The sequence below is a fragment of the Eptatretus burgeri genome, chromosome 1, assembly GCF_056783735.1.
Source record: "Eptatretus burgeri isolate ZD-2024b chromosome 1, Ebu_testis_v1, whole genome shotgun sequence".
Taxonomy (NCBI): domain Eukaryota; kingdom Metazoa; phylum Chordata; class Myxini; order Myxiniformes; family Myxinidae; genus Eptatretus; species Eptatretus burgeri.
The window spans coordinates 8,912,358-8,938,389 of record NC_140961.1 but is presented as its reverse complement, the minus strand read 5'-3'; the positions used below and the strand labels follow the sequence as shown (position 1 = coordinate 8,938,389).

At 44.5% G+C, this 26,032-nt stretch overlaps 1 protein-coding gene across 1 annotated transcript in view; it reads left to right on the top strand.

Moving 5' to 3' along the window:
• LOC147033828 (actin-binding LIM protein 1-like) overlaps positions 1–26,032 on the top strand; it is a 296,975-nt gene that overhangs the window by 148,732 nt on the left and 122,211 nt on the right. Inside the window, exons 5-6 of the mRNA XM_085871479.1 lie at positions 3,116–3,225; positions 5,438–5,567. Coding sequence (XP_085727605.1) covers positions 3,116–3,225; positions 5,438–5,567 — 240 coding nt within the window. The remainder of the gene's footprint in view (positions 1–3,115; positions 3,226–5,437; positions 5,568–26,032) is intronic.

Genomic DNA, 26,032 nt, shown 5'->3' with positions numbered 1-26,032 from the left:
GAAAGAAGGTGAAAATATTATTTGCAAATATCATGGGGATAATAGTAGGGAAAGGGTTTCAAGGGATACAATTGATGCATTAGGGGTATTAAGAGCAGTAGAGGGGAGATTCTTAATTCGGAGGACATTCTTGATAGATGAAAGGAATATTCCAAGGAAATTGAATAAGGAGACTTGCATTGGGATATGTGTTCGGAGAGATGAGCAAGGTGCAGGGTCCAGACAAGGCATATGCAGTCGTGGGAAGATGTTGTGCTGGCTTGAGGGAAAACAAAGATAGGGAAAGCTCGTGGATCGTCAGAGTGATGGTATGAGATGATTAAGGGATTAGGGGATTTTGGAGTGTACTGGATTTGGCAGTTGTAGGTTAAGGATTGGCAGGAGAGGTACTTAGTGGCTATCTACATGAATAAAGAGGATGTTGGGAATTACGGGGGTATCAAGCGGATGGAGTAAGTGTTCAAATTAGTGTAAAGGGTGGTTAATGATAGGCGAAGAGAGTTGAGGGTTATTGATGGGATGTACTTTGGGTTTACGGCGGTAGTAGAAAAATAGACAGAGCTATCTTCATTCTTCAGTGGAGATGGGAGAAAGTAAGCTGGCATACGTCGAAAAATTTTGAGCATGTTAAAATTTGTCGACGAGCTCGGCGTACTACGATGTATGCCAGTGTACTACAACGTCTGCCAGCGTACTACGACATATGCCAGTGTACTACAACGTATGCCAGCATACTACGACATATGGCGGCGTGCTCTTAACGTATACAAAACTTACCCGTAACGTATTCGACGTATGCCAGCGTTTTAGACAAATTTTTCATACGTCGGCATACGCTGGCTAAATCGTCAAGGTGTGACAGCGGCTTAACATACGTTTGCCACTCTGGCATGAGTCTCATGGCATGCATGTCGGTGTGTTTTTTGAGTCCACAATTTTGCCTCATGAAAGAGTGGTGGTGGTGGATGGTGGCGAAGCAATTGGAGGAGTAAACAGAAGTGTGGGGGAAGAGAGAGACAGAGACGGAGAGACGGAGAGACGGAGAAACGGAGAGATGGAGAGACGGAGAGATGGAAGGGAAGGCCAATGTGAATATCATTGTAGTGTGGGTTATTGAGGGTATAAAATGTCATGGGTAACGATGGAGGGTGAATTGATATGATGGTGAACATCAAACATGAAGCCCCTGGAAGGAAAGTTTGGATTGAACAGAGGAAGGAGGAGGAGAGAATTGAAGGACGAGAGGCGAGCAATGAACCTGGATTTTGCGATTTTGACACAGAAGGAGTTAGTTAGATCATTACTCTGTCGATCATTTTTCATTTTTGACAGTTTAGATCATTTTTGACAGATCATTACTCCGTCAAGCTATGCACAAAGGCCTTGTATGGTTCAGATTTACGAAGAAAGTACTTTGAACCATGGAGGTTGTCCAGCCTCTGAATATCGGGCTGGATTTGTCTCAGCTCATCTCACTTGGAATAAAACACAAAGTTATCGTCAATCTCAAAGATTTTTTGTGAAACTAAATTAATTTTCCTTTCGTTTGAACATTTTGTGGGGTGATGTTCAAGAGGTAATGAGGCGAGTGTGAAAGGGTTGTCTCCACAGCACTGAGACGATCAAATTATAACCCGCCGTTAAACGTATATCGCGTGTGAATTGAATTGAAAACGGTTTTTGTCAAATTCCTTGGCAGTTTAATCGAGCAATGTGTGAAAATATGTTGATTAATTTGTTGAATTTATTCCATTTTCGTGCCTATTATTCAATGTGGCCTTCAAGCAGTGAAGCTGAGTCGACAGGCCGATCACTTTTGCATTGCCAACAGGTTGGTGGCCTCTCTGTCTTCTGCCGCCTCCTTTCTGGTCTTGCACCGTCTGCTCTTTCCATGCTGTCTCTCCCACCCCGTCTTTCCCCAGGTATCTGCAGGGCCCACATGGTCCACCATCATCCCCCTTCTGGTGAAATCCCCAAATTCTCCTTCTCCAGACAGGTTAGTGGTCTCACAGTCTTCTGCCGCCTCCTTTCTGGTCTTGCACCGTCTGCTCTTTCCATGCTGTCTCTCCCACCCCGTCTTTCCCCAGGTATCTGCAGGGCCCACATGGTCCACCATCATCCCCCTTCTGGTGAAATCCCCAAATTCTCCTTCTCCAGACAGGTTAGTGGTCTCACAGTCTTCTGCCGCCTCCTTTCTGGTCTTGCACCGTCTGCTCTTTCCATGCTGTCTCTCCCACCCTGTCTTTCCCCAGGTATCTGCAGGGCCCACATGGTCCACCATCATCCCCCTTCTGGTGAAATCCCCAAATTCTCCTTCTCCAGACAGGTTAGTGGTCTCACAGTCTTCTGCCGCCTCCTTTCTGGTCTTGCACCGTCTGCTCTTTCCATGCTGTCTCTCCCACCCCGTCCTTCCCCAGGTATCTGCAGGGCCCACATGGTCCACCATCATCCCCCTTCTGGTGAAATCCCCAAATTCTCCTTCTCCAGACAGGTTAGTGGTCTCACAGTCTTCTGCCGCCTCCTTTCTGGTCTTGCACCGTCTGCTCTTTCCATGCTGTCTCTCCCACCCCGTCCTTCCCCAGGTATCTGCAGGGCCCACATGGTCCACCATCATCCCCCTTCTGGTGAAATCCCCAAATTCTCCTTCTCCAGACAGGTTAGTGGTCTCACAGTCTTCTGCCGCCTCCTTTCTGGTCTTGCACCGTCTGCTCTTTCCATGCTGTCTCTCCCACCGCATCCTTCCCCAGGTATCTGCAGGGCCCACATGGTCCACCATCATCCCCCTTCTGGTGAAATCCCCAAATTCAGAATGACTGCTCACTTCGTCTCATTCGTTCCTCTTTTTTTTCCCCCACCTGTGGAATCGATCTCCAGATATTCTTCAATCTCATTCTTACTCCCAGTCTTCAAGACAACTGTTCACCACACTTCAGATCATTTCCTTGTTTACAAATGAAAAGCCAGGAGGACGGAAAGTCCACAAACCTGGGATTTGCAAGTTCACGTCAAATGCTTTCATGTTCTTATTCACCAAGGCATCTCACCAAGTTCAGGAATAAACTGATCTCATTAATGTACACCTCGAACCCTTTACTCCTGCCCATTCCCACAACAGGCAGCCATTTCCATCTGGTGCGAGGGTCACTTTCAACGGGAAGGCATGCGTTTGCCACGAATGTGCACAGCCGTCGGGGAGCTTGTCACGGCATCCACGCCTTGCCAGCAGTGAGTAATTCCTCACAATGCTAATGATGCTAATCAACATGCGACATGTATTATTATTCGTACTGTGGACTTGTTATAGTTTGCTGCTTTGGCTGTCGTATAATTACAAATCGAGGGAGGATAGCATCGTTTCAATCTTTGGTTGCTTTAATGCTTTTATTACCCCCGAAGTTTGGGTTTGTCAAGAGGAGGGGTTTTCAAATTGTTTTCTCGTCCTCCTCATTCTCCCCACATTTAGGTCATTGCTGTGATTGGTCCGCCCAGCCCATGTGACCCCGACGTTTGAGTTTGTCAACAGGAGGGGTTTTCAAATTTTTATTGAAAAAAAATTAAAATTAAATTATGTTTTCACTTTTCGCAGTTGCGAAGGTTTTGATTCACACTCGGCTGCATCAAGATTTGTGAGTTTTGAATGTTTTGTATCCTAGCTTCCATGGGCTTCCATGGGCTTCCATCGGCTTCCATGCCGCCTCACGAGGCGAGCTTAAGTTCTATTCGATTTCTGTTTTCACTTTTGGGACTTTCTGGTGGAGCTGCAGTCTTAACGTAGACCATTTTCGGAAAATCCGAGTAGAAACACACTTTTCATGAGGAAAATGTATTAAATTCAAATAAGCATTGGTTATTGAAAGGAACACCACATGCTTTCAGTTCACTACTTAACCTCGTACCGTGTCCCCCTGGGGCAGGGGGACTCCTTATCGGTAGCGTCTATCCGATCTTGGCTGATATTTTTGAATGTTTGGTGACGTGCTCTACAAGTATCCAAAATAATTCCGGTGAAAAACGGACGTTTTAAAATGTTGTTGAAACATTTCATTGGACCGCGAGCTGGTGGGTCACGTGACGCCGTGCAGGCAACGTGGCGCCTTATGTTTTTGTTTTGTATACCTTGTCGAGGCTCGTATGAGAGCTAACACACAATGCACAGCAAGGGGGGCATGAGACAAGAGGGGCGGGAATGGCAAGGACAAAACATTGGGGAACAGAGACATTAGGAGATCTGTGGAAAGGAGAGGGATGGGACGGGGAACATGGGGAATAGAAGATGGACACCACAGGGACTTTCAGGTCCTTACATTACAGGGACTTTCAGGTCCTTACATTACAGGGACTTTCAGGTCCTTACATTACAGGGACTTTCAGGTCCTTACATTACAGGGACTTTCAGGTCCTTACATTACAGGGACTTTCAGGAAGGAAAGCAGAGAATTTAAAGGAGGTGGGTTTGGGGTGGATTAACGGGGGTAGAAAAGATCGAGATTTGGATGGGGAAAGATAAGAGGTGGTGGTGAACAACTATTTTGAAGGCCTGGAGGGAAGAATGGGATTGAACAGAGTGATGGAGTTTATTCCAAAGGTGGGGAAAAAAGAGGAATGAAAGAGTGAAGATGAGCAATGATTCGTGATTTTGGTAGTTTTACCAGAAAGGGGTTTATTGGCGGACCTTGAGCGCCCTGTGGAAATATGGTGGGGACATGTCAGAGACAGAGTAAGGGGGGGGGTGGGATGGGGGTTGAGACCCGAGAGGAGACGGTAGAAGACAGAAAGACCACCGACCTGCCTGCGGTGAGAGATCCAAAGACAGTCTTATCGCGAGAGATGCCAATGATCCAAAATGCCTTGGTTTACACAGCGTGAAGCCAAGAAAGGTGGGTGGCAGGACCACCAGCCCAAAGGGGAGAGCAATGCTCCATCAGGCTGCGGAGGAAAGCTTTCTACGTGGTCAGGAGCTCAGGTGGACCAAGGAAAGACTTTGCACGACGGAGGATTCTCAGTCGGCGACTGGCTTTGGAGGCGAGGTTTGAAATGTGGCTTTACCAGGAAAGATCATGGCAGATAGTGAGACCCAGAAGCTTGAAAGAAAGGACTTCTTCCAGAGGATTGTTGAGAAAGTAGATGGGGGGGGGGGTTCCAAACAGTCCTTTCGGAGAGATATCGTGAGTGTGAGATTTGTCTCACACATTTGTGTTTGTGTGTGTGTGTGTGTGTGTGTGTGTGTGTGTGTGTGTGTGTGTGTGTGTGTGTGTGTATATGCATATATATATATATATATATATATATATATATATATATATATATATATATATATATATATATATATAATATTTTGAGAGCACTCATATTCAAAGATTTCCAATGTCACAACTGTGATATTCATGTTTGCTACATATGGCAATAAAATTATCTATATCTCTATCTGTATCTGTAGCAGAGTGTGTCGGGTGTGGGAGAGACATCAAGAATGGACAAGCACTACTCGCTCTGGACCACCAGTGGCACATGGGCTGTTTCAAGTGCCGCACTTGTGGAAAGGTGCTGACCGGGGAGTACATCAGCAAGTACGTATACAATTCCCACAGTTATTTGTCTCACCAACATCGTCATCATTGTCATAATCATGTTTTATGTGGATTTTTGTGTGTATCCTTTGTCTTATATGCTTTTTATTTTGCCCCATTATTATACTGTAGTATGACCAATATATTTCAGATTTCATCATTTATTATGACAAGTAATAAAAGTATATTAATGTGAAAGGATGTTGCGATGGTATGCCAAGCAGTATATATGGGACATTTTCACAAAAGCGGGTCAGGTAACGGTAAAGAACAAACTCAAAAATCAACTTTCTTTGATATTCTCGAAATAGTGCTTGAACCCCTTGTATAAGGCCGCGAAAAAAATGTTCAAATGATGTCAGCAACGCAGGATCACCATAAGGCCTCTGCACTGACTGGGCAATATATGCTTGATAAAAATTCTCGGACAGTCTTTACCGTTACCTGACCGGCTTTTGTGAAAATGTCCCATATACATGGTTGTATTGGGATGCTCAGAATAAATTATCATGTGAAACTGTCCCTCTATCTTTCTTTGAATCATGGTTGTTCCTGAAAATGACAAACATCTCTCTTGATTTGGGGTGTGTGTGTGTGTGTGTGTGTGTGTGTGTGTGTGTGTGTGTGTGTGTGTGTGTGTGTGTGTGTGTGTGTGTGTGTGTGTGTGTGTGTGTGTGTGTGTGTGTGTGTGTGTGTGATTGGTTGTTACTTCCATCCTCCCAGGAATTGAAGTATCCACCTCTGTTTCGGTGACAAATCTTGATTCACGGACTAAGTTGTGAAATTTTCTTATTAAAGTTTTTGTTGTGTAGTAAAATCAGCCAACACGTAAGTCCTTTGGCTAATGGCGGCTCTCACCTCCTTCACTCCTCGACAGCCCGCTGACGTCACTCTTGGTTCCGCCTCATCAGTTCCGGCTCATCATGCAAACATTAATATTCATGCAACTCCCAATGCCACATATTCCTTTTATCGTGAAAATAACAATTGGTGATTAACCCCGCCCCCCCCCCCCACCCCCAAAATAGGAAGCATGTCACATGACGAACTCCTTGGTCCATTCAGGGGCTCGACGATATCTCGTCCCACGACGAACACCTGGGGTAAAAACTTGTGGAGGCATTTGTTGGACAGAGCTGTGTGCCCTATAGTCCTCAGAACCTGTCGTACTTCCAGCAGAAAGTCCATTTGAGGTCTCAATTGCAGGTGCTAGATGAATTGCATTCCACACCTTCCCATCAGAGAGTCTGTAGGTAGCAGGACCTCTCTGTTCACTGATCTTGAGGGTTTGGGTAAACTTGTTTTGTCCTTTCTGGTGAAGTCCAGGTTTCCGAACTCGCACGAAAGAACCACATTGGAAGGTGGAAGGTTTAGCTCTCCGACACCTGTCTGTGTATTGTTTCGACTTCTCTTGTTTCTGATGAACACAGCATCTCACATCCTGAAGTCTTGCAGCAGGTGCACTGATTTGACGATCCCCATTGTGCAACTTGGTGTGCAATGTACGTCCATGTAGAAGTTCAGCAGGAGTCTGATGAGTTGTTGCATGTCTTGTAGCTCTATATGTTTGCAAGAAGTCGGGTACGAATGATTTCCAGGGCTTCCCTTCAAGATTTGCAGGATGTAAACAGTCCTTAAACACTCTGTTGAATCGTTCTAGCTCTCTGTTGGCTTGTGGGTAATAGATAGAACTACGGCAGTGTTTGATGTTTCTATCCTGCAGGAATGTTTCAAACTCAGTTGAAACAAACTGAAATCCATTGTCAGAGATAAGTTCCCACGGATTTCCTTCGTGACTGAATACTGTAGTTAGGAACTTGATCACTAGCAGATGTTACTTGGGACATAAAGGCTACTTCTGGCCATTTGCTGAAGTAATCAATTGAGGTAATGGCATAGCGACAGTCCATTTGGCCGTTATCAAGTGGTCCCACTATATTGATTGCAAGCTTTTCCCAAGCAGCATTAGGAAGTGGAACTCGTTGCGAAGGTTGAACCCGAGTGACAGCTGTTTTATCATGCATGTGGCGAGTAATGCACGAATTGATGGCAACTTCCACGTGGGAGTCCATCCCTGGCCCCCAGTAGAGGTCACGCAGCCTTTGTTTAGTCCTTACAATACCTTGATGCGTATCATGGGCAAGCTGGATTAACTTGGGTTGAAGTTCTGTCGGCACTATCACACGGCGAGTGCCTCGATTCAAGTAATCCTCCTGAACAGCCAGTTCATTCCGAATGCGAAAGTATTGAAGTACATCGAGGTCGATGCCCTTCACAGTGCAAGGCCATCCTCTGGAGACATATCCTCGCATTTTCTGTGGAATGGGGCATCGATTGCAAGTTTCCTTGAATTGTTCCACAGGTACAGCAGTGCAGTCACCGGACGCTAAAGCCACCATTTATACATCCGGTTCTTGGTAAAGGCTCTGTCATGGGGAGAGGTAACGGCGATAAACAGTCTGCAGTCACATTTTGATGGCCAGGTTTGTACACAATTTCATAGTTAAACGATAGTAAGCGTGCAGACGAATGTGCAATTCTCATTCCAGCTCGACCAAGACCTTTCGAAGACAGTAGTGTGGTCAGTGGACTGTACTCAGGATAAATTTCCAACACCACAGGTAAGTATGCCATTTCTTAATTACCCAGACACAGGCGAGTGCTTCCTTCTCTGCTGGAGAGTACTTGCGTTCGCATTGTGTGAGCGTTCGTTAGGAAAATGCTACTGTTTCCTCTGTGGAGTCCTCATGAAGTTGAGTGAGCATTGCTCCAAGTCTGGGTGAGCCTTCAATACCTTTTACCTCATGGATCCGCATATCCGAGAACTTCATGCTGGCGGTAAATGACGACGCACTTTCTGATGCGAGGAAGCGCGCATTGCTTCTCCACTGCCGAGGAACTGAAGGGCAGAGTTTATTCTATACCCTCCCATTTGATGGTGGCACGTACTCTGCTGCTGTCCGTGCATTGACAGCCTTCTTCATGCCAAAGCTGAACGTTGTTTTGGAACGATATAAGTTTCGTAAACGAGCACGGAGGCTGGGTGAATCGACTGCTCAGTCCGTTGCTGCTTTACGTGAGATTGCGGTTAATTGCGAGTTTCATGACCTCTCTGATGAAATGATACGAGATCAGCTCGTGGAAAAAAACCCTTACAGCTCGTATACGTGAACGGTTGCTTTTGGAACCGGAGCTTCCACCGCAGAAAGCCCTCGTAATGGCGGGACAAATCGAATCAGCCATGGCGGAAGAAAAAGCGATGACATGCGGCACGTCGACGTCCTTTCACGATGTAAATACAATACCACCACGTACCAGCGTTGGGGCAATACAGATGCGACCCCATCCACAGGGACACATCGAATGAACTTGCAAAGTCAACATTTTTACAAGCTCGACAGGTACGCCGAGAGAGTACTTGGTATCATTGTGGATCTGCAATGCATTTAGCCAATTTCTCCAACTGCCATGCAAAAGATGTAAATTGCAGGCAGTGTGGCAAAAGTGGACATTTTGCTAAAGTATGTCGCAGTAAAGACCACAAATACCGAGTGCGGGAAGTGAGTGTGCCAGATGTGACTGTTTTCAGCTATAACACACAAGCCTCTGAACAAATTAGAGGGAACCTATTTTGTGATGTTCGTCTTTGCACACCTGATGGACGGGCATGTTCCGCTAAATTTCTGGTAGACACAGGTTCAGTCGTTTCCATACCTCCAGAGTTTACCTACCTGGAGCATTTCAAGAATGCACTTCATAAAGAACCAAAATTACACTTGGTGACTTACCTAAAAAAAAACCGATCTCTGTTGTTGGTTATCTTCAAGTACATGTGCCATACAACCATGTTTGTGTGCCTGCTGATTTTTTTTTTATTGTGCCTTCTGGAACACCTATACTCGGCATGGACCTTGGCATGCATCAGTACTAAGTACTTCTGTGCATAAAACATCGGTTTGGCAGACATCTAATCCTAACGTCACTGGAACTCTTGGCTATGCAAAAGGATTTGTACACAGAAAGAAGATAAGGCCCGATGTGCCAATCCAGCAGAAGCTTCGCCGTTTACCTTTTGCTGTCCGTGATGCTGTCTCGCAAGAAGTGAAAACGCTTGAAGAAGCGGGTATCATTGAGAGAATTGACTCTTCCGAATGGGTTTCGCCTGTTGTCGTTTACGCATTAGAAAACGGGAGGTATACGACTGTGCGTGGATCTTAAGGCCCGGTCACACCTTGACGTTTTAGCCAACGTTTGCCGATTTTTGAATTTTTTTTTCTAAAATGCTGGCACACGTTGAATACGTTATGGGTAAGTTTTGATAACATTGAGAGCACGCTGAAAAACACTGCCATACGTCGTTGTACGTTGGCTTTAAACGTTGTACTTTTCGGTTGTCCTCAAATTTTTTCATGCTTGAAATTTCACGACGTATGCCGGCGTATGACTCGCACGTTCCGCTACGCTGGCCACAAGTTGTATGCACGGTCTGCGATCGTTGACAGACGTCAACACATGCTACTTGTAAGTTAATCATAAGTTGAGACACGCCGAGGTAATGTTTAGCGTACCCGAAACTTATTTCTAACCTATGATTAACGTGTTGTTGGCACGTTACGCGATCGTTGCCACACGTCGACAGACGTTACTTTTAAGTTACTCATAGGCTGAAAGACGTCGGTATAATGGATCGTCCTTGCGTCAGCATCCACGGCCACGGCCAGGACACTTATTTGCAGCATTCTTCAAACTTTTCTTCGGCATGACGAGGATGTTCACACTTCGATGTCTAGCTTGGCTATGATTCCAATTGTCCATCGGCAGCGTCTATTTAAAATAGTCGAGTTTGAGCGTTTTAACACGTTCAGAAGAAACGCTTCAAATTTCCAAACCCCAGCGTCAAAAAACAAAGGTGAGTGACAGCAATTTAAATCGTTCATTGTAAACAATGAAAATAGCTGAGTGGTACCGTTTAAAAATCGTTGAGTGTAAAAAAAATCCAATTGTTGAGCGCAAGCGTCTACTTTCAATAGTGGAGATGCAGCCATTTAAATCGTTGAGTGGCAGCAGCCGATGAATAGCAAACCCCACGTCACCGGCAAAGATAAACTGCCGCACGATATGGATAAGTTAGGCTATCGTTGGGCATAGTTTGTGAACGCCGGCTACACGATAATTATTCGTTGGTATATCGTATCTATAAGTAATCAAAGCGCTCTATGCACATTATTAGTTCATTGTGCATTTGTCCAACCCGTTATGAATAGACCTAAATCGTAAAAACAAGCTATAGCTCATTGTTGAAAAAGCCCCATAAAAAATTAGCTGCTAAGAACTTCGAACAATGGTAAAAAGATGTCTCCTACCTGTGGACACGCGGACGCAAGGACGATCCATCATAACCCACACCCTCCCCCTCACACTCACCTACTACTGCCAACATGAACAAACTACTACTAATACTAATACTAATACTAATACTAATACTGAAACTGATACTGATACTGCTACTGATACTGCTGACATGGACATCGACTCAAAAAGGACTCGAAAACACTGTTGGGTTCCCCTTTTATGAGCAGCATTTTTATATACCAATTCCCAAAACCGCTGGGAACACGTCTTTATATGGCAGTTGTAAGCTAGAAACACGTTCATTTATTTTTTTGTCGACCGGAAGACGTCATTGGAATACGTCTACATACGTCGATGTGTGTTGGGACTACGTAAAGAATTGGTTCAAAGCACGTCAAACATAAGTTAGAAATAAGTTTCGCGTAAAAAAGACATTACCGCGACGTGTTTTGACTTATGAGTAGCTTATAAGTAGCCTTTGTGGACGTGTGTAAGCGTTCACATATCATGTGTAAAACTTATCCCCATCGCATGCGGAACGTGTGTCATACGCCGAGTACGTCGTAAAATTTTGAACATGTTTAAAATTTCTTGACGTACTTTACTTACTACGACGTATGATAGCGTACTTTAGCGTTGTACTCACGTATACCAAACTTACTCATACCGTATTTGACGCGCCCCAACGTTTTAGACACATTTTTCTTAGGTCGGCATACGCTGGCAAGATCGCCAAGGTGTGACCGCGATGTTGTCACTTCCATTTCTACGGCAGTTATGATTCGAATCGTTGTGCGTCAGCCTTTTAATAGGCTACGTTACGACATCGTCGGCGATGCGTGCAACGCGCTATGCCTAAGTTAGACTATCGTTGGGCATCGGTTGTGTAGGCCGACAACAGGTTCAGCATTCGTTGGTATAAGTTATCTATAACACAACGAAACGTTCTGTGTCCGATACCAATGCGTTATACATAAGACCAAGTCGCTATGAATACGTCCAAATCTTTTAAAAAAAACATCAAAAGTTCAGCGTAAGCCAGCGTTTTCGGTACATTTTAATACGTTGCCATCGCTGGCTAAAACGTCAAGGTGTGACCGGGCCTTTAGTGAACCCAATAAGGGGATTGTAATAGTAAATAGACAGTCATCCACTCCCATATATTGAGGAGATATTCGAAGAACTTCGGGAAGCGAGAATGTTTTCTACTCTTGATCTTCAGAGTGCATACCATCAAGTGCCCCTGCATGAGGAAAGCAGAGACCTTACGGCTTCCATAACGCACGAGGGACTTTCCGTTTTTGCCATGTTCCTTATGGTCTTGCTTCTGCTCCCGGTGCATTCCAGCGAATGATGTCACCGATCTTAGCTGGCCAGGAGGGCGTCCAGTGTTACCGAGATGACATAATTGCGTATGCTTCGTCTCCTGAAAAACACGAGGAACGTCTTCAAGCTGTTTTGAATCGTATCGTTTCAGGATCATCACCGAGCCCCGGACAGCTTCCAACTGTTCTTTGTTTGTGATGGTATTCCCATGGATGGTTTGTAGGATCTTTGTGAGGTTATTCTTCATCATTCCTGTTGCTCCAATTAAATATCACTGGTACAATTTTGGTGCTCTTCAGCTTCCAGGATTTTTTCACTTCATTCTCGAGGTCTTGATATTTTGTCATTGTCGTTGATTGCTGCTTGATTTAGACCAAAATCACTGGGTACTGAAACCTCAATTAACAATGCCTTGTTTTCCTTTTTGTGTCTGAGTGCTATGTCCGGTTGAAGCGAGTGGACAAACTCTTTATGCCGACATAACATAGGGTCCATGGAATAGATAAATGTCACTTCTAGTATTTGGAGATGCGTTATACTTCGTCCTCTACTCAATGTCTTGAATGCATCCACATTCTAATGTTCAGCACAGTTTGCATTCTCCATCAAATGCTGTCCAATAGCAGATGCACAGGACGTTGGGATTGATTCTGGGACCTTCCTACAAGCACGTACCGGCTGTATTCATGTACCAATTGTGTTTTTCCTGAAAGACAAAGGGACATGTAAAAGTAACCACACCAGAGCCTTTGTCAGGTTTACATATGTGCATTTCAGGGTTTATATCTGTCTTCGGCGAATTGATGAACATGGCTTCAAGAGATGTGGAGTTCAGCTTCAATAACATTATGTTCGTCCAAATTGATGGCGTGGCCATGGGCTCTCCTTTGGGCCCAACGTGAGCAAACATCTTTGTTGGTTATCAAGAACTGCAGAAGTTGCCCAAGTTGCAGGAAACGCAATCGCCCATCATATACTACAGATATGTGGATGACATATTTTGCCTGTTTGAATCTCGTGAAGTCTATGACCATTTCTTGAATGAATTGAATTCTCTTCATCCTGCCCTCAAGTTCACGACGGAATTGGAACGTTCTGATTTTTTTTTTGGATACCTTGTCGAGGCTCGTATGAGAGCGAACACACAACGCACATCAAGGGGGGCATGAGACAGGAGGGGAGGGAGTGGGAAGGACAAAACAGTGGGGAACAGAGACATTAGGCAATCTGTGGAAGGGAGAGGGATGGGATGGGGAACATGGGGAATAGAAGATGGACATTACAGGGACTTTCAGGAAGGAAAGCAGGGAATTTGAAGGAGGTGGGCTTGGGTGGATTATCGGGGGTAGAAAAGATCGAGGATTTGGATGGGGGAAGATAAGAGGTGGTGGTGAACAGCTGTTTTGAAGGCCTGGAGGGAAGAATGGGAATGAATAGAGTGTGGGAGTTCATTCCAAAGGCGGGAAAAAAGAGGAATGAAAGAGTGAAGGTGAGCAGTGATTCGTGATTTTGGTAGTTTTACCAGAAGGCGGTTGTTGGCGGACCTTGAGCGCCCTGCAGAAATGTGGTGGGGTCAAATCACAGAGAGAGCAAGGGGGGGGGCGAGGCTGGAGAGGAGACGGTAGAAGACAGAAAGACCACCGACCAACCTGCGGTGATTGAGTGAGAGGCCCAAAGACTCAGCCTCATTGCGGGAGATGTCAATGATCCGAAATGCCTTGGTTTCTACAGCGTGAAGCCGAGAAAGGTGGAAGGTAGGAGCACCAGCCCAGAGGGGAGAGCAGTACTCCATCAGGCTGTGGACAAAAGCTTTGTAAGTGGTCAGGAGCTCAGGTGGGCCGAGGAAGGACTTTGCACGATGAAGGATTCCCACTCGGCGACAGGCTTTGGAGGCGAGGTTTGAAATGTGGCTTTCCCAGGAAAGATCATGGCAGATAGTGAGACCCAGAAGCTTGAAAGAAAGGACTTCTTCCAGAGGATTGTTGAGAAAGTGGATGGGGGGTTTTTCGAAATGGTCCTTTCGAAGATACATCGTGAGAGTGTGAGATTTGTCCAGATTGAAAGACCAGTTTGTGATTTTATCCAGATCAGCAGTGAGCGAAGAAACTGCTGCTTGCCGGTCTGAGGGATGACCCATGGTACGGCAGAGGGTGGAGTCATCAGCAAAGAGATATAGACGATTTTCCAGAGAGTCGGAGAGATCATTGATGAAAACCAGAAAAAGAACAGGGCCCAGAATGCTACGTTGAGGAACTCCAGCCTGGACAGGAAGAGGGGATGAAAGAACTCCATTTAGGGCCACACGATGACTGCGACAGGAGAGGAAGTCTGCGAGCCATGAGTGGAGATGGCCTTGGATACCATAGGAAGAGAGTTTGGTGAGCAGGGCAGGGTGCCAGACCATGTCAAAAGCACGTGATATGTCCAGGGATACGGCTCTGATTTCCTGTCTGGCATTGAGGACCTCCATCCATTGTTGGGAGAGCAGAAGCAGCATATCCAGGGTAGAATGACCTGGTCTGAAACCAAATTGATGATCGGAAATCAAGCCATTGGAGAAGAGGAAGGATTTGATGTCTGAAGCGATGATGGATTCCATAACCTTGCTGATGATTGGGAGAAGGCTGATTGGTCTGTAGTTGCAGGGATCTGTTTTTGCACCTTTTTTGTGCAGGGCTGTGAGGTTTGCTGATTTCCAAGCAGATGGCAGATGACCTTGAGCAAATGAGAGGGTGAATAGAACAGAGAGAGGGTGAGCAAGAGCAGAAGAGCAGGCTTTGAGGACACGTGGGCTGATGCTGTCTGGACCGGTTGCAGAATCTGAGTCGAGGTTTGACAGCAAGCTCTCCACCTTGTCAGGAGAAAAGGACACAGCATCCAGGGACAGTTGGGTGCGACTGGATAAGGTGGGTAGAGAAAGTGATGGGTTTAGGACACGAGCTTTAGCTGCAAACACCGAGTTTAGGCATTCAGCTTTTTCACGTGCGGTATGAGCAGTTCTGCCATTTGAGGTAAGGGAGGGATGGAGGGGGAACATACACCAGAAACAGATTTGATTAGATGCCACCAGGATTTTTAAGAGGGAGAGAGGTTTGAGAGTTCAGACTTGAGATGAGAAAGATGTTGTTTTCTGGTTCTCCTGAGGGTAGATACACACTTGTTCCGAGCTTTATGGAAGGAACGGAGATTGCCCTCAGTTGGGTTTGCTTTCCATGAGGCAAAGGTAAGTTGTTTCAGGACAACTGTCTAACCACAAGCTTCAGTGAACCAAGGGTGGGAGGAAGGGAAGGACAACTGAAGACAAGAGGGGATAAATCTGTGCATGAGGGAGAGCAAGTTTCTTTGAAAGAATTCCCAGGATGAGTTGATGTTGGAGAAAGTAGCGATAGGAGACCAGTCTATATGTTTGATGGCTGCTTGGAGACCCTGCCAGTCGGCTTGAGTGAAATGCCAGACTCGACAGCGGTGAGGTGGTTCTCTGATAACAGCCAGAGAGATGTCCACTTTGACAAGGACGTGGTCAGAAGAACCAATTGGAGCAAAGGAAGAGCAGCAGATATTGTCAGGGAAATTTGTCAAAATCAGATCCAGAAGAGATGGAGTACCATTGGTTGAGATCCGGGTAGGGAAGTTGACAGATTGAGTCAGTCCCAATGAGTCGCAGAAAGCTTTTGCTGAGGTGCCATGACAGGTGAGAGAGGTACCCACACCTGGCCAACTGGCATGATAACAATTGAAGTCGCCACATATGAGGAAGAGAGAGTTTGGATGAGAAGATATAACTTGGTCCATGTTTTCGGATAGTGAGGTGTACATGGAGTCATCACTGTTCAGTGGATGGTACAGTACACATATAAACATGAGGTGGGAGTGGAGGGGAAGCCGTAGCCAGAGGTATTCCTGGGGGTGTGGGGGAGTGAGGGCAGTGCATGGAGAGTGAGGAATAGAGTCGTTGATGAAGGGAGCAACTTGGGTTTCAAGATTCCTTCCCCTTTCTCGACGTCCTCGTAGAGAGATCTGCATCATCGGTTACTACGTCCATCTATAGAAAGCCGACTTTCACCGGCCAGTATACTCCCACTTTCCCAGTTTCACCGGCCAGCCCACTTTTTGCAAACTCCAATTGGAGAGCTGAACACTGAATCGGCTCCTCCCACCTAAACCATTGGGAAGTGATGATGACGCATCAGTGGAAAACGTCCAATCAGAATTGACTTTGTTGATAGGTGTCCATTCGACTGTTCTTCATCATTTCTCACTCAGTTTGTGTGAATTTCACCTGAAGAGAGCGCAACGAAATGCTTTGTGGTTTTCTTTTTATGATAACGTCCTTCAAAATGTCTCTGTTTATGTGTATAATATGGAATAGGCAAAGCCTAGAAGCGAACGTAGAATTCTTCTTACATTCGATGCTGCAATTTCCGGTTACTTCGGACTGGATTCGGGATCAGCGATCAAATAATGTAAATCACGATTAAAAATTATTTTTTGATGATGCGGGAGATATCTTTATTGTAAAATTAGGTTGACTTAAAACTGCGAGAGTATTTACTCTCGAGTTTTGTTGTTAATTTTTTAGTCATAAAGGTGTGATTGGGTATACTATAGATCAAATTAACGATTTGTGCATTTCTATAACCGTGATAACACGACTGCATATTACCTCAACATAACCTTCACACAACAACTATACTGCCGACAACAGGATCTCATCTCAAAAAATAAATATTACCTCAACATTATCTTCACAACAACAACTACACCGCCTAGAACAGGATCACATCTGAAAAAATTAATATGACCTCAACATTACCTTCACAACAACAACGACACCGCCTCGAACAGGATCTCATCTTAAAAAAAAATGAAAATTCCTCAACATTACCTTCACAACCAACACCACCTGGAACAGGATCTCATCTAAAAAAATTAATATTGCCTCAACATTACCTTCACAAAAACTACTACACCGCCGAGAACAGGATCTCATCTAAAAAAATTAATATTACCTCAACATTACCTTCACAACGACAACTACACCGCCTAGAACAGGATCTCATCTAAAAAAATAAATATTCCCTCAACATTACCGTCACAACGACAACTACACCGCCTTGAACAGGATCTCATCTAAAAAAAATTAATATTACCTCAACATTACCTTCACAAAAACAACTACACCGCCTAGAACAGGATCTCATCTAAAAAAATTTATATTACCTCAACATTACCTTCACAACAACAACTACACCACCTAGAACAGGATCTCATCTAAAAAAATTAATATTCCCTCAACATTACCTTCACACCGACAACTACACCGCCGAGAACAGGATCTCATCTAAAAAAATTAATATTCCCTCAACATTACCTTCACACCGACAACTACACCGCCTAGAACAGGATCTCATCTAAAAAAATTAATATTACCTCAACATTATACCTCAACATTACCTTCACAATGACAACTACACCGCCTAGAACAGGATCTCATCTCAAAAAATTAATATTACCTCAACATTATACCTCAACATTACCTTCACAACGACAACTACACTGCCTAGAACAGGATCTCATCTAAAAAAATTAATATTACCTCAACATTATACCTCAACATTACCTTCACAATGACAACTACACCGCCTAGAACAGGATCTCATCTCAAAAAATTAATATTACCTCAACATTATACCTCAACATTACCTTCACAACGACAACTACACCGCCTAGAACAGGATCTCATCTAAAAAAAATTAATATGACCTCAACATTACCTTCACAACAACAACTACACCGCCTAGAACAGGATCTCATCTAAAAAAATTAATATTACCTCAACATTATACCTCAACATTACCTTCACAATGACAACTACACCGCCTAGAACAGGATCTCATCTCAAAAAATTAATATTACCTCAACATTATACCTCAACATTACCTTCACAACCACAACTACACCGCCTAGAACAGGATCTCATCTAAAAAAATTAATATGACCTCAACATTACCTTCACAACAACAACTACACCGCCTAGAACAGGATCTCATCTAAAAAAAAAAAATTCCTCAACATGACCTTCACAACCACAACTACACTGCCGAGAACAGGATCTCATCTAAAAAAATTAATATTACCTCAACATTATACCTCAACATTACCTTCACAATGACAACTACACCGCCTAGAACAGGATCTCATCTCAAAAAATTAATATTACCTCAACATTATACCTCAACATTACCTTCACAACGACAACTACACCGCCTAGAACAGGATCTCATCTAAAAAAATTAATATGACCTCAACATTACCTTCACAACAACAACTACACCGCCTAGAACAGGATCTCATCTAAAAAAAAAAATTCCTCAACATTACCTTCACAACCACAACTACACTGCCTAGAACAGGATCTCATCTAAAAAAATTAATATTACCTCAACATTATACCTCAACATCACCTTCACAACAACAACTACACCGCCTAGAACAGGATCTCATCTAAAAAAAAAAATCCTCAACATTACCTTCACAACCACAACTACACTGCCTAGAACAGGATCTTATCTAAAATAATTAATATTACCTCAACATTATACCTCAACATTACCTTCACAACAACAACTACACCGCCTAGAACAGGATGTCATCTAAAAAAAAAAAAATCCTCAATATTACCTTCACAACCACAACTGCACTGCCTAGAACAGGATCTTATCTAAAAAAATTAATATTACCTCAACATTACCTTCACAACAACAACTATACCGCCCAGAACAGGATCTCATCTAAAAAAATAAATACTCGAAGCGAACGTAGAATTCTTCTAACATTTGCTTCTGACTTTACCTATAACTTGTTCACAACTGTATACACAATTTCTGGTTACTTTGGCCTGGATTCGGGATGACCGATCAAATAATGTAAATCACGATGAAAAATTATTTTTTGATGATGCGGGAGATATCTTTATTAAAAATAGTGGAGGAAATATACACCATGTCTGATATTTGGGTCTTTAATGTCTCCGACGATGCCTTTATTTCCCGGGACGCATCATTCCCCATGCCAAAAACCGGAAGCAAAAGGGTCATTGGCAACGACACGGATTCCAAATTACCAGGGTATTGTGTTGTTGTTGTTGTTGTTGTTGTTGTTGTTGTTTTGTATTCTCTCATGTGCACCTGTTAAGTATGAAGCTCTCTACGTTCGCTATTAAAGTTTTGTAGAACCAAGCATCTTTTTCATTGCAGCTGTGCGTCTATTGAGAGAGATCTCTCCCAACTTTGCACACCTTGATTGGGCAATATTTGCCCATTTTTCTGCACGAAACTGTTCAAGCTCAGTCAAGTTGCATATGGAGCACTTGATGGACAGCAATCTTCAAGTCATGCCACAGATTTTCAGTTGGATTTAGGTCAGGGCTCTGACTGGGCCACTTAAGGACATTTATCTTTTTGTTCCTTCACCACTCCAGTATTGCTTTGGCTGTGTACTTCGGGTCATTGTCATGCTGAAAGGTGAATTTCCGTCCCAATTTCAGCTTTCTTGCAGAGTGTAGCAGGTTTTCCCCTACGATATTTCTGTATTTTGTTCCATCCATTTCCCTTCCATCCTGACAATGGTCACCAGTCCCTGCTAAAGAGAAACATCCCCAAAACATGATGCTGCCACCATCATTCTTCACAGTTGGGATGGTGTTCTTTGGGTGATGTGATGTACTGCGTTGGGTTTGTGCCAAATGTAACGTTTTGCATTTATGCCAAAAATTTCGATCTTGGTTTGGTCTGACCATAAAAAGTTTTTCCCCATGACTTCAGAAGCGCTGGAGTGGTTTTTTTCGCATACCTTAAGTATGACTAAAGGTGGTCTTTTTGAGTAATGGCCTCCTTCTTGCCACCCATCCTACCATGCAGGCCAGACTTGTGGAGTGTTTGGGATATGGTTGTCACATGTACACAGTGACCAGTCTTTGCCATAAAGGCATGCAGCTCTTTCATAGTTGCCATTGGTCTCTTGATGGCCTCTCTGATCAGTCTCCTTCTTGCTTGGTCGTCCAGTTTGGAGGTACACCCTGATCTCGGCAGGGTCTTGGTGCAATATACCTTCCACTTCTTAATGATCGTCTTCACTGTGCTCCAATGGATATTCAAGGACTTTGAAATATTTTCATACCCATCCCCTGATCTGTGCCTTTCCAAAACTTTATCCCAGAAGTCTTTTGAAAGCTTTTTGGTGCTCGTGGTTGAGTCTTTGCTGTGAAATACACTTCCCAGCAGAAGAAAGCTCCAGGAACAGCTGATTTTAGTCTGAAATAATCAGAATCACGACAATTTAACACAGATGCAGACCAATTAACTTGGTGTGTGATTTTGAAGGTGATTGGTTACACCTGAGCTAATTTACAATTGCTATTATAAGGGGGGTGTGGACACTTATCCAACCAAGATATTCTAGTTTTGTATTCTTGATTAATTTTCTGAAATTTGAAGAATTTGTTTTTTTACTTAGAAGTTGTGGATTGCGATGTGTAAATAAAGGTAGAAAAAGTCTGATTGCAATTTAATTCCAGGCTATAAGACAACAAAAGGTAATATTTTTGAAAGGGTGTGTAGGCTTCCGATAGGCACGGTACGTGCGTGAGCATTATTTCCTTGTTTTCAACGATTGCTTTTGGTTCATGTTTCCATGAGTTTATGGAACTGGGATTTTGGAATTTTTGCACATGTGCCAGTGGTTTACTCCGCATACCTTGTTGTGCCTTTGTGTATACAGCTGCTGACTTGAGTTTTTTAAACATCCTGATAGGTGGTAACTCGTGCTTTCTGTTTCTACCTCACAAAATCTACACCTGTCTGATTGACTCAGCCCCGCTATCTTTTTAAAGCAGTTGATGTACTGTCATTGCATACATGGCAAGTTGAAGGCAACAAAAAGCGGGTTGGTCAGAATCGATGACGGCTTTTGTTTTTAAAAACCCTTTTGCATTGCTGCGGTCGCAGATTTGTGATGCGATTAAAGAAAAAAAAAACATTTTTATTTTTATTCTGGTTATTCATCTAACTTGACACTGAAGGTGTCAAGTTGAAATTTATTTTTTGTAAATACTACTTGAAATTCACAGCCCCATGAAAAAAAAATAATATAAAGCAACAGGGAACCACATGGCCAGAAACAATACAGCATGCAAAGGGTTAACCAAACACTATTTGAGAGGTTGTCTGACACAAAATACACCAGGATACCAAGATAGTAGTTTATTGCCAAGGTGGACTTGCAGGCAGGTCAGGTATGGGAGCCTGCGCCAGAGTAACGCGTCACTGCATCCACTTTCCGCAAGTACTCCAGGGGCCTCTGTCAGGCCATCCCCCAGGCAGATTCCTGACCCATCTCCATCTTCTTGAGATGCCAATCAACTTGCTGCAACCATGAGGTACGTGGTTGGCCTGTTTCCCTCCTCCACTCACGAGCCTCCCTCACCGAGATAATCTGGTGAGCAGGATCAGCATCAGGAAAATACGCTACATAACCACAGCTGATGCTTACAGACTATACAGGTAACAAGTCTCATCTGAGTCTCTCTCAGCAATCGCTCGTTGGACACTTAGACCGACCAGCAATAGCCAAGGATTCTCCGAAGAGACCTGCAACCGAAGGAGTTCAGTCTCCATCTCAGATCCCTGATCAGAGTTCCAATCTCACATCTATAGAGAAAGATTGGAAGCACCAAGGACCTGAAGACTCGGACTTTCGTCATCCTGCATAGGTACGGACAGCGCCACAACCCATGGCACAGCGAATCCATGACTCTCCAGGCCTGACCCAGATGTCTATTAACCTCTAGCTCACAGCCAGCAGAGACATGAATATCACTGCCAAGGTAAGTGAATCTCTCCGCGACCTCAACACCCTCACCACAAACAGGTGCAGCATCCAAGATGTCATTTTAAAGCCTGGATCTTAGTTTTGACCCAGGAAAGCCATAATTCCAGCAACTCTGACTCCTCATTCAGAACCTCGATGGCCCCCAAAAGGATATCCAGAGTCTCCGAAAAGATGAGTGCATCGTCTGCGAAATCAAGTTCAGAGATATTGACATTCCCAAATGATGCACTGCAGCTTGATCTCTCCGACATCCTTCTCTGAATCCAGTCCATACAAGTGCTGAAAGGTATGGGGGCCAGGAGACACCCCTGATGAAGTCCAGTCACAACTGGAAATAAGCCAGAGATGGAACCATCACATCTCACAGCACTCTCAGTACCAGAGTATAGTTCAGACATCAGATTGAACAGTTTTGTTGGCACCCCACGAAGACCACAAATTCTCCAAAGGGAATCTCGATTCACTGAATCGAAGGCTTTGCAAAGATCAATGTATGCTGCAAGCAGCCCCTGCCGAAACTCTCGTCTGCGTTTGGTGAGCTCCTCCCTCTATCGAGTGCAGCCTGTGGCTGCTGGTTGCATAATCGGTTGGGACGCAGCTATGCCGCTGATGCAGTGTCCCCCTTACCAGTACACTGGTCCTCATTTTTCCGACCTCGGAAGGATGACAGGCTGAGTCAACCTCCTGGTGTATATATTAATTCAGCGGCCAACGGGGCTTGAACTCAGGACCCTAGGATCCCAAGCCGCCACCCTAACCACTAAGCCAACACCAGGCTTGGTGAGCTCCTGAAGAACAAGGATACGGTCAATCGTTGACCTCTTTGGTATCTACCTGACTGCTCTGGGCATTGGTGTTCAGGCAGATGGTGGCGAACCCTATCAAGAATTACCTGAGCAAAGACCTAGGGCAGTACTGAGAGCAGTAACAACCCCTGGTCATTGTTGTCATCCTGGCAATCATCTTTTCCTTTCTAGAGAAGGACAACAAGGCCCCTCCCAGTCAGTGGTGTTTATGCCTGTATTCCAAACAGAGAGCTGAATGTAACGACATGAGTGCAGCATTTCCACCAGCCTTGAGAAGTTCAGCATGGATGGGACAGATTCCAAGAGCTTTACCCCATTTCAACCGGTTCACCATTGATGTGTTTCCACAAACAAAGGTGGTTCACAGTTTATGGGAGGGTCAGCAATAGGAATAGTAACACCCCTGATGTCCAACTCAACGGCTGGTGGGTCAGCCAGGTGCAGCTGCTCAAAGTAACCGGCCCAGTGAGCATTCACTTCGGACTCCTCTATAAAGAGCCCACCAACCTCTGCTCTAACTGCAATACACCGAGGGATGGGCTTGGAGGAATGCAATGCACAAATTCCCCTCCAAGTAGGATGAGAACCACGTGGCCACAGGTGATGCTCTACCCCCTCACAGATTCCTCGCACATAGACCTCCTTGTCCACCCTCAGAACACTTTTCTGCCTCAACTCCCCGAACAGCTCAGCTCTACCATTAAGCCTGTCCCTGTGACTCTGGTCAATGGTCTCCAGTGTCCCTTGAGACAAAGTTCTTCTTCATCCATCGACAATATCAAGTATGGTAGTCTTGAAGGCATTCCACAACTATTCAGGATTTCCCAAAGCACCGAGACCCCCAAATCCACACTCAGCCTGTTTGCAAGCTCGTCAGCCACTCTCTCATCCTTGAGCTTGCCAACATCCAGCTTAGCCTGGAATCGTACAATTCTCCTGGATTTAAGCTGCATCTTCAGAGTTGCTACAACAAGCTTGTGGTTGGTATGGAGAAACTGAGCACTCTGGTAGACCCTGTCGTTCTGGATCATCAACCAGCGACCACCAACGAGCACATGGTCAATCTCCTTTGCTTTGCCACATCACCAGTGATGAAATACCAAGTCCAGCGATGAGCCTGTGGGCGCTGAAACGATGAACCAGCCAGCCTAAGTCCACGACTTCTTGCAAAGCCAACTAACTTAGTGCTATTCTGGTTCACAGTTCCAGACCCATGGGGACCAACACACATCTCATAACCATGCCGAGCAGTTTCACTCAATACATTGAAATCCTCCAAGACAAGAATAGCATCTTGTTTGAGGCACTATTGAACCACAGACTTGAGCGCGGCATAGAATGTGTTCTTCACGGGGAGATCACTCACCTCAGTCGGAGCATATACAGAGATGAGGGAAACGACACCCAAGGAGTGACCAAAAAAATTGAGTAGTCATTGACCTACCCACTATAAATGCAGGAGATTCGTGTTTCATGAGTGTTATTGAATGTGAAATCCTCCAAAGGCGACGAGGCGGTACTTAAAAAAAAAAATTGTGTTCACTGTTGAGGCTCATATGAGAGCTAACACACAGAACGTACAACAAGGGGAGCAGTCGGTGACTAGCTTTGGAGGCCAGCTTGTAAATGTGGCTTTCCCAGGAAACATCACGGCAGATAGTGAATCTCAGAAGCTGGAATGAAAGGACTTCTTCAAGAGGATTGTTGAGAAAGTGGATGGGGTGGTTTTCCAGATGGTCCTTTCAGAGAGACATAGTGAGAGTGTGAGATTTGTCACGGTTGAAAGCCATGTTCCAAGTGTTGGACCAGCTTGTGATTTTATCCAGATCTGCAGAGATGGAAGAAGCTGCTGCTTACCGATCTGAGGGATGACAGATGGAACGGCAGAGGGTGCAGTCATCAGCAGGGAGATAAAGAGGATTTTCAGTCTGAGAGATCATTGATGAAAACCAGAAAAAGAACAGGGCCCAGAACACTGCTTTGAGGAACTCCAGCCTGGACAGGAAGAGAGAATGAGAGAACTCCATTTAGGGCCACAGGTTGACTGCGACAAGAGAGTAAGTCTGCGAGCCACGAGTGGAGATGGCCCTAGATACCGTCGGAAGCGACGTTGGTGAGCAGGGCAGGGTGCTACTCCATGTCAAAAGCAATCAATATGTCTCGGGATACGGCTCTGATTTCATGTCCGGCATTGAGGACCTCCATCCATTGTTGGGAAAACAGAAGCAGCGTATCCAGTGGAGAGTGACCTGGTCTGAAACCAAATTGATGATCGGAAATCAGGCCATTGGAGAAGAGGAAGGATTTAATGTCTGAAGCGATGATTGATTCCAAAACCTTGCTGATGATTGGGAGAAGGCTGATTGGTCTGTAGTTGCAGGGATCTGTTTTTGCACATTTTTGTGCAGAGCAGTGATGTTTGCCAATTTCCAAGCAGATGGTAGATTACCTTGAGCAAATGAGAGGACGAATAGAACAGAGAGAGGGTGAGCAAGAGCAGCAGAGCAGGTTTTTAGGATGCATGGACTGATGCCGTCTCAACCGGTTGCACATAAGTTTGTATCTTGATCGATTTTTATATTGCCAAAACGAAGTTTTTGCAAGATATGTTAGTTTGCTTGTATGGTTTTTTTTGTTTGTTTGTTTGTCTGTAATCGCGTATAAATCACTCTGCAGAGCACAGTTATCATTGGAAATTTTTGTAACTTCGCATATCAGAGGCCTATAGAGGTCCCTTTCAGTGCACAAAATTTTGAAGGTCAAGGTCAAAGGTCAAGGTCACTTTGTCGCAAATCAGGGGAGTCGACCAAACCCTTATTTTTTGAGTAATTTTGAACGGATCGTCTTCAAACTTCATGGAAATATAGTTCATGGTCTGGCGCTCAGCTGATTAATTTTTGGTGGCGATTGGCCTTGACCTTCATGGTTAGCGCCTCAGGTCAAACATATTTGACCCCAAGGTCAAATTTTCAAGTTTTAGGAACCATATCGTGTCGTACCTCAAATTGAACACCTCGATGAGTGCTTTCTAGATATGTCAAGCTTGAGACATTATGACGTCATTTGGTGACGTTATGAGGCAAAAGCAGATTT